Genomic DNA, 8,529 nt, shown 5'->3' with positions numbered 1-8,529 from the left:
TATTCGCTAAGGTGGTTAAAAGAAGTCCTTACGTAAGAGAGCAATTTACAAGATAACGAGCGTAATACATCCTTTTCGATTGCATTCGGCTTCATCACAAACTTCTCGCCCGCATCGACCATACACTTTAATTGGAGTGTTATTCTACACACATATACATGTTTATTGATTACAGTATAAAGATCTTCTACACACTGGTGTAATGATGGGTTCCACGTACCCACCAGGGACATACTTGCTTAAATCTGACGCTAAACTGCTATGCTGAAATGTAATGTGTAAGAAGAAAGTGAAGAATTTAGATTGAAATGATACATGAACACTGGGGGCTTGAATGTGTGAAGAGAAAATAAAGTAAAAAGGATTGGAAAAGCAGCAGAATATTTGAACTGCAAACTTTTGAACTAACTTGATGGTGAATGATCTGTCGCCATGCCAACGGAATTTGATGACATCCCATAATATGCTTGGATGCGTTGATGGCTGCATCGTTACCAAACCTGTGAAGTTTTGGGCCATTTGGAGCATTTTCACTGAAGTTATGAGAAAACCGACATTTGAAGAAATCTCAAAACTGTCCCGTAGATGTCTTCACGGCTGGACTGTTAGCACACGTGAAGTTTGAGCACTTTTTGAACATTGTCATAGGAGTTATAGCGACATCATCTTTTATGGCGAGGGATCCATGGAAACGGCATATGATGAAACCCCATAATTGACATAGAGCCATGGCTATTTATGCATAACTTTAAGGCTTAATATGACTTAAACAAATTATAAATATTAGTAACTCATAAATAAATGGTCATAAAGAGATGCCAAGAAACATCAAGATGGATGGGGGGAGAATCAACTCAGTGAACCACAGATACCAAGATGGTGGCTGATGAAGAACACTAAGTAAGCTAGGTAGCCAATATAAGGCTTAGTCATCTTGTCAAATAGTGAGCCTGTGTTGATGTATGAAAACTATGTTAGAACTGGTTTATAAATGGTTCTTAATGATTAATAAAGTGTTTATAACCTAATTAATAACCTAATTATAAACCCTTTATGAATCCTTCATAAGGGTAGTCTTATTGTAAAGTGGTACCCACATATTTGTATTGCATTTTCTCAACTTTGACTATGTACGTGTTATCTTGTTTACTTACTTTAAACAATGTGTGTGCAAAGTCCAACTGAACAAAATGTAAGAATGTGAGTTTATAAATAGTACATTGCTTGGTTAATGGTAGTATAGAAATATAAAGGATTCAGGATGTATCAAATGCATCAAAGAAGTATATCATATAGGCAGGTAAGAAAACTGTTGTTTTCAGGCACCTGCTCTGTTTCCAACTCAACCTAACCTGATCAATATTAAATTAATAAATGACTGCAATGACTTGTGGTGTTTCTGCAGTGTTTCAGAGCATTTGATCAGTCACACCGACTCACATGGTCTGCAACCAAGTTGAAATGTGAAACGCAGGGAGGTGTACCGGCAGTGGTTTCCAATCATTTGGAGCAAGGTAATAACAGCATAATACAAAAACATCCAGCACAATGTTAAACAAAGGTTCATGAATTCATCTCTCTACTTGAATGTACATTATTCATCTTTCAGATCCTACTACTTTTAGTAGATAAATGTCTGGTCTGACATGGTGAGCGTCAGATTGATGTAGTATGTTAGAGCATCAGTCTTTTCATTGACCCTGCCAAGCAGATTATGTTGTTGCATCCCTCTGTGCACTCCAAGTATCATTTTAGTTTCAATTGGAATCGCTTTATTCATTACTGAGTCTCACTGAGTCTCACTGCCAACATTCACACTGATGCAATCAATTCCTCTCTCAGCCTTCGTCACCACCCTGCTTCAAAATGCCAGTGTTGACCTATGGGTGGGTCTGACCTCAGACTCTAAAGGTAATTTCCAGTGGGCCAAGCCAGGCCTGTTGAGCTACACCAACTGGGCTCCTGGAGAGCCCCTCGACAACAGCGGACCACACCACAACAGGACCCCGGTACTCCCACAACACTCGCCTATAAGCACACAAGTTGTGATGCTATCCTCGACCTGTTCCTGTTCTGAAAATGTTTCTGTCCTCTCCCAGGGAAACTGTGTGGTGATGATTCATGGGAACCCACAGAAGAACACCGGCATGTGGGCCTCCCGAGCCTGTGAGATGGAAAGTAATGGCTTCATCTGTCAAAGGCAACAAGGTATGATGTCCACAAACGTTTTCTGCTTTAAAAAAGTGTAGAGAATTTGGACCAAAAAGAGAAGTTGACTTGAACCATTCTGTGCAACTTTGTTATTTCTTCAGATTCAGGTCTGCCGCGAGCCCCGGTCCTTATCCCTGCCTCCCTGTCAACGCCTGTTGAGCTGGGTGGAGTGACTTACCGGGTTGTGGAGAAGCGTCTGGACTGGATCGGAGCCCTGCACCTCTGTGAATCTTTGAATGGGACCCTGGCCATGTTGAAGGATCCCTACCAGCAGGCTTATCTCACACTCCTGATCAACAGCCTGCACCGGCCCGCATGGATAGGACTCTACAATTATGGAGTGAGCCTGTTACCTCACCGTGTGTCTGATTATAATATTAAGACACATGTTAAGACGTTTAGAGGTACACAGTTACAAACTTATTGTCCTGCCTGAGGAGACTGTTTATAGCAACTTGTTTTTTCTCAGGGACGGAGATTCACCTGGCTGGGTGAAGAAGAAGTGACGTATACAAACTGGAAATATGGGGAGCCGCATCAGACAGCTGGATGCGGTCACATGACCACTACTGGGCAGTGGACTATGAATTCCTGTGATGATAAACTGGACGCTGCTATCTGTCAAATGAGTGGTACGTTTGTAATGTAACAAATTAATACAAATCAATTGCAATTTTGCAAAAATGCACAAACCAAATCACCATAAAGCCACACACAGTGCTGTTGTTTGAAAACATTATCTGTCATTTTCTCTGATAACATGTCCGCATTCACTAAATATTTCCCCCCTTTATTACTGACTCAAGAAATGCAAAGTTAAAACAAAGGATATGCAGTTTTAACAATGAATAGACACACAAAGTTGTACTACTTTTTCACCCCCTCCGAACCAATATACAGATCCAAACCAACAGTTTACCAGTGCACACTCAAACAATATCAGCACTAAACATTATTATGAAAACTTTTTTACTATCACCCATATTACAGCATTTTCTGTCTTATTATTTTGCAGTCTAAAAAACATTTGTTGCATTAAATGTAATTAACTATTTTGTTTTTCTCCTTGCCAGATGACCCTGTGCTGCACGACTGGGTCTTCCCTGGCCAGTGCCCCCACTCTCTGGGAGAGTGGGCGTGGGTGCCTTTCAGACACAACTGTTATGCCTTTAATCTGCAAAGTCTTAGACTGCAGCAGGATGCACGAACATCCTGTAAACAAGGTAGGAAAGAGTTTCATAAGCTCCCTCGCCCGTACATTTCGTGATCCTGAAAGCCAATTAAGTGCAACACTTCTGACCTTCTGCACTGCAGACATAATTGACAAAAAAATGCATCGATATGTCTACATTTAGAACAGCTATTCACTGAACTGTCTGCACCGTTGTTAGACATCCTTACATGATCAATTCCATTTTCTCTTTTGTTAATTCTCTGTGCTTCTTTCCCTTTTCTCTCTTCTAGTGGGAGCTGAACTTCTCTCTATCTTGGACGAGACAGAAAACGGATTTGTGTGGGAACACATCCAGAGCTATGCAGAGCAGGCGCATGGAGCTTGGCTAGGCATCAGTGTTAAAGGTCCTGCAATGTTGCATCAGAAAGTTACATCACCCTCTACAGCTGCAAACTTATTAACCTACAGATTTTCAAAAGTTGTTTTCGTCCAAGATTATTAATTTAAGGCTGCTTTTAAAGATTTTTTTTATTTCTTCTTCCATATAAGTCAGAAAGTTTTACCTGATTATAATTTCTTTGATAGAATAATCATGAAACGTCTTAATTAAATACAGGAAACCTAATTAAGACTAATGCTCTCGTGTCAAATAAATGTGATAAAGGTAAAATTGATTAATTCCAATTGCATTATTATCTGTTAGTGTAATTGGATAATTAAAGTAAAACACCCTGAAATGTGCTTGATAAGCTAATGGGAAGAACTGAATATATTGACTAAAAATAAATGTCAAGCAGAACAGGATATAACTAATAATTTTGTCTTAAGATAAAACTATTGAAACAGTTCTTGAATGTGTTTTGAAACTCCACTGAATGTGTGTGTGCCTGCGTGTGTGTGTGTGTGTGTGTGTGTGTGTGTGTGTGTGTGTGTGTGTGTGTGTGTGTGTGCTTGTGTTCCTACTGCAGGTAGAGGTCTGGTTTGGACCGAGGACACAGAGATGTCTTACACCAATTGGGAGGCACATGATGTCGCCTTCTCTGTTCTATCTCCAAACTCCTGCTTCTGGATCCAGAGCAACAGCGGCCTGTGGAAGCCAGGCTCATGCAGAAACCGAACACATGGAGTCATCTGCAAACGCCCTCGAAGTAAGCACACACTTACATTATAGCCACGGGGAAGTTATTCTCAGAACCACTATAATGAGCATATTAAACAATTTTTAAGGTTTCCTGAATGCTGAAGAAGCTAGAGAAAAATATTGGCTTATTAATTGAAATAGGTTCACAGACGCATACATCCCTATTTTGATTGTATTGTTGAAAGAAAATAAGTAAAAAATGAAACAGCAACAGAACAAAACACATGTGTGTAAGGTTGCAGAAACAGTGGCACAGGAAAACATACAGGATGAGATGAAGTGCAATTAAAATGAATGCCAAATACAAAATCAATCAAGGAAAAAACATACTCTTTGGGACTCCAAAATATATATATTTTAATAGGTGGGGCTATATAAATACAGTAAAGTGATCTAAATCTTTCCACTCCTTCTTAATCATAGATGTATGTTATACCACTCCCACACTAACAACACTAGACACTGAGTGATCCAATTTTACTCACTGTCAATTCTACTATTTTCAGGTGCTGAAACCGCAGCTGTCACAAGTAAGTACTGTATGTTTACTCGGGTGAATAATAAATTATTTCACCTGAAAGTGGATTATTGAAACTAATCCTCTCTTACATCTTCCACCTCTACCTAGTGGACAGTGACCACCTGCCCACTCTGATTGTTGTCATTGTGACGTCCCTGGTGCTGTTGGTGCTGATCGTTGGCATTCTCTACTTCTACCGCCGGCGAACTATCGGGTCCCGGGGGTCCTATGAAGGGGCCCGGTACAGCCGCACCAACTCCAACCTTGCTGAGCAGGTAGAGAAGAACATCCTGGTGTCGGACATGGAGCTAAACGAGCAGGCGGAGTAGCACCATGACACAGGAGAGGCTGAATTCAAAGTTTGGACTGTTGACTGATCTTTTGTTGTCTCATTTGAAACCAAAAAAAGATTTTTAAAGTGCTGAAGGGCTGTGTAGAGCGCAGCAGATGTTTAATTTTTTAATTGAATTCCCGCCTTCCAAATCCTCTTTTGCCAAGACTTAACAGCCCTAGCAATATCTCTGCAAGAAACCACAGATCCTTCCATATGTACAGCTTTTCCCCAAAAGCTTTCATGAAGGCCATGGATGGATCTACTGGAAGCAGGATAATTCAACATTACTCGTTTTTTATGAAATAACTCCACAGTATTTACTCTGGTGCCAATGTCAGCTTTTGTTGGCGTATATTTCCTTTGTGGTTCCCTTTTTGATTGAAAAACATACAGAGCAAAACATACAATCACAGATCGACAACATTTGGCTCTGTCCTCTAAATACACAGTCACAGTTTTCTTCAGGAACAAATTCACTTTTTAAATGTTTCTGTTTTGCCATGACAGTATTAACCTGACATTGGGGTGTTTTTGTTGTTATTGCATTCCTGTTATTCCCATTCATTTGTCATGAATCATGATCTGTACTGCTGTTCTGCCGGGAACTGTTACTGATGATGCATGTCTGTTTTTCGTGAGTCTGCCTCTCTCCTCCTCTATGATCTGACACGTCAGCACCAGCTGTCAGACAAGTAGAGGAGGAACAAGTCCAAATGTGAATGTGTGGAGGGTGACAGGGACCATTGTTAGTGGTGACCGTCTAAGGGCAGTACACTAGAGTTGTGCACATTACTGATACTAAGTTCTGTCCTTAGTATTTAAAACTGGACTTTAAGTAGACTACACAATCAGACTTTCAGCTTCCATGGAACAACCTACATTTAGGCACTTTCTACTACTAACTTGATGTTATTCATCCACTTGCCTTTCGTCATTTCCCCTAAGGTAGAGCTGCTGTTCAATGATGCCAAACGTTTTTTTTTTCTTTTTCCATCTGGTGCTGTTTCAGCATTTCTAAGGGCAGTATTCACTTTGTATGCACTATTGAAAAAGGGTTTACAATTTGATATTTTTCTGATGCATAATTTGTATGAGCCGCATTTCACTTCTCTGTATGGGCTTTTTGTAAGATATTCTTCTGTATCTCTCTCTTGGTATTGATGCTGGTCTCATTAAGTGTTTTGACTTTGCATACGACTGGTAATGCTTCGCTACTTTAATGGGATAACAAAGAAACTTGAACCTCCCATTGCCCCACAAAAGAAAACTTCCCTTAGGTGAATGACACCACTTTGAGCCAAAGAAAGTTTTTTATGAGTAAATTCACAATTTTGTAAAAAGAAAACCTCATTCCATTCTTCATCCCTGTCATTTCATGATTTCACATCTGTGCAGCGTAATGACCACATTTTTCTGAGTTCATTTGCTTCCCCAAACTTTTTTTCCCTTGGCTGAAGTCTCTGAGTACATTTCCGTCTTTCTGCTTACACAAATGCTTTGGAGACATTTCAGTCTTTTGGTGTCTTAAAGAGCTGCTGTGAAAAAAAACTGCTTTTTTTGCTCTGTGAGTTGGACTTACATAGAGGGGGAGGGGAGGAGGTGTGTGTGTGTGCGTGTGTGCGTGTGTGTGCGTGCGTGCTTGAGTGTGTGTGTGTGTGTGTGTGTGTGTGTGTGTGTGTGTGTGTGTGTGTGTGTGTGTGTGTGTGTGTGTGTGTGTGTGTGTGTGCGCGTGCGTGCGTGCGTGCGTTGAGTGTGTGCAGTCTCCAGCTGTGGAATGTTGAGTCGGCAAGAAGAGCTCAGTGGCACGTCTGGAACCAATCAGAGAAGAAGGGCTCAGGGACATGAAGGGTCAGAAAGAAGATTGAAAAAAAGGAAAATGAGAAGAAGGAGAAAAATGGGGGAAGAAGAAAGAGTGTGAGGAGGAGTCAGGGATGTATAAAGAGAGAAAGGCAGGGAAGGAGGAGTATAAAGAGTTCAGTGGTTTGTCCCAGCCTTAGGCCGGCCTCTGCTGGTAGTTTTACTGAACAGATGTGTCTTTATTTGCAGAATGATGTGAACTGTTCAAGGTGATGATGTGAAAGTCAAATACCCTTCGGCGTCTGCAACGCAGGCCAGCTTTTGTCCCTGAGAATATTAGCTGAAGCACCTGTTCAACTTTTTTGAAAGTTTCTGTTGCAATTTTATATTAAATGAATAAAGTCTATGTTCTCAAAACTTCTGATTTCACGGTTATTTCAATTGTATTATTCTTAGTGGAGCATGGTCTCATGTGAAATTGTAACATGAACAGGGAGAAACATTATTCTATCAATATCAGTAATCTATTTGGTTAATCATAATGGTCATTTTTCTCTGTTGAGAGTTTTAGAAGTCAGATGGAAAATGAATTAAGGACGTGATGCATAAAATGTGGCGGTAATGTTGATGTCTTTCCACAAGATGGCACAATCCGCCTGCTGTATGGGACACGTCCTCTCACACAATTGTCTCTCAAGTGCCCAGGAAACTGTGTTTTCCATGAACCTTTACAGAAGGACCAGTAAAATGGTGTGACCTCAATCATGTCTAGACTGTATGGGTTTATACAAACAATGTGTAATTTGTACCTGATAAGATGCGGCTAATTAGCATTAGTTAGTTAGTTAGTCATTGTTTTCCAAGTCACAATAAAGTCTCAGGTTTTTGCAAAAAAGTCTGATTTTAAGACAGGCATGTCACAAGGCATTCACTTTGTTTTATGAGGTTTAAAGTCAAAATGCACTCATAACAAACTCTAACCTGCACATTTTGCACATTGTAATTCATAACGTTAGTTCTTCATCGTTTCTTAATGAAACTTTAGATGACTTTAGTTGACACAGGAAATAAAGTAACATTAATTCAATTGTTGCACATATTTGAATAACCTACTTTTGAATCTTGGGACTTTGAGGAAGGTATCAAGTAGTTTCAAGTCAAAAGGCTTGACTTAGGAACTGAGGTCACAGGTCATTGGGGTTCAAGTCCAAAAGGTGAAAGTCTTCATTATTATTATGTTGAGTTAAGTCTATAGTTTTCAAATGTGTGACATGATTCCAACTCATGTGCCTCAAGTCAATCCCTCTGGTACTTACAGTAAGAGTAATTGTTGCAGATGCAAGCCATACTTC

General features: G+C 40.1%; 1 protein-coding gene across 2 annotated transcripts in view; it reads left to right on the top strand.

The window, feature by feature from the left end:
- Positions 1 to 6,919, top strand: part of mrc2 (mannose receptor, C-type 2) — a 26,608-nt gene extending 19,689 nt beyond the window's left edge. For both annotated transcript variants that reach the window (XM_010775430.1, XM_010775429.1), the window contains exons 20-29: positions 1,406 to 1,514; positions 1,843 to 2,009; positions 2,100 to 2,208; positions 2,313 to 2,551; positions 2,681 to 2,843; positions 3,285 to 3,434; positions 3,676 to 3,789; positions 4,354 to 4,533; positions 5,033 to 5,056; positions 5,155 to 6,919. In XM_010775430.1, the coding sequence (XP_010773732.1) occupies positions 1,406 to 1,514; positions 1,843 to 2,009; positions 2,100 to 2,208; positions 2,313 to 2,551; positions 2,681 to 2,843; positions 3,285 to 3,434; positions 3,676 to 3,789; positions 4,354 to 4,533; positions 5,033 to 5,056; positions 5,155 to 5,375 (1,476 nt within the window). In that variant the 3' untranslated portion in view covers positions 5,376 to 6,919. The remainder of the gene's footprint in view (positions 1 to 1,405; positions 1,515 to 1,842; positions 2,010 to 2,099; positions 2,209 to 2,312; positions 2,552 to 2,680; positions 2,844 to 3,284; positions 3,435 to 3,675; positions 3,790 to 4,353; positions 4,534 to 5,032; positions 5,057 to 5,154) is intronic.
- The last annotated feature ends 1,610 nt before the right edge of the window (positions 6,920 to 8,529 follow it).

Source organism: Notothenia coriiceps, unplaced genomic scaffold (genome assembly GCF_000735185.1).
Source record: "Notothenia coriiceps isolate Sejong01 unplaced genomic scaffold, NC01 NC01_scaffold00015781, whole genome shotgun sequence".
In the NCBI taxonomy this organism is placed as follows: domain Eukaryota; kingdom Metazoa; phylum Chordata; class Actinopteri; order Perciformes; family Nototheniidae; genus Notothenia; species Notothenia coriiceps.
This window is presented reverse-complemented; position numbering and strand designations above follow the sequence as displayed.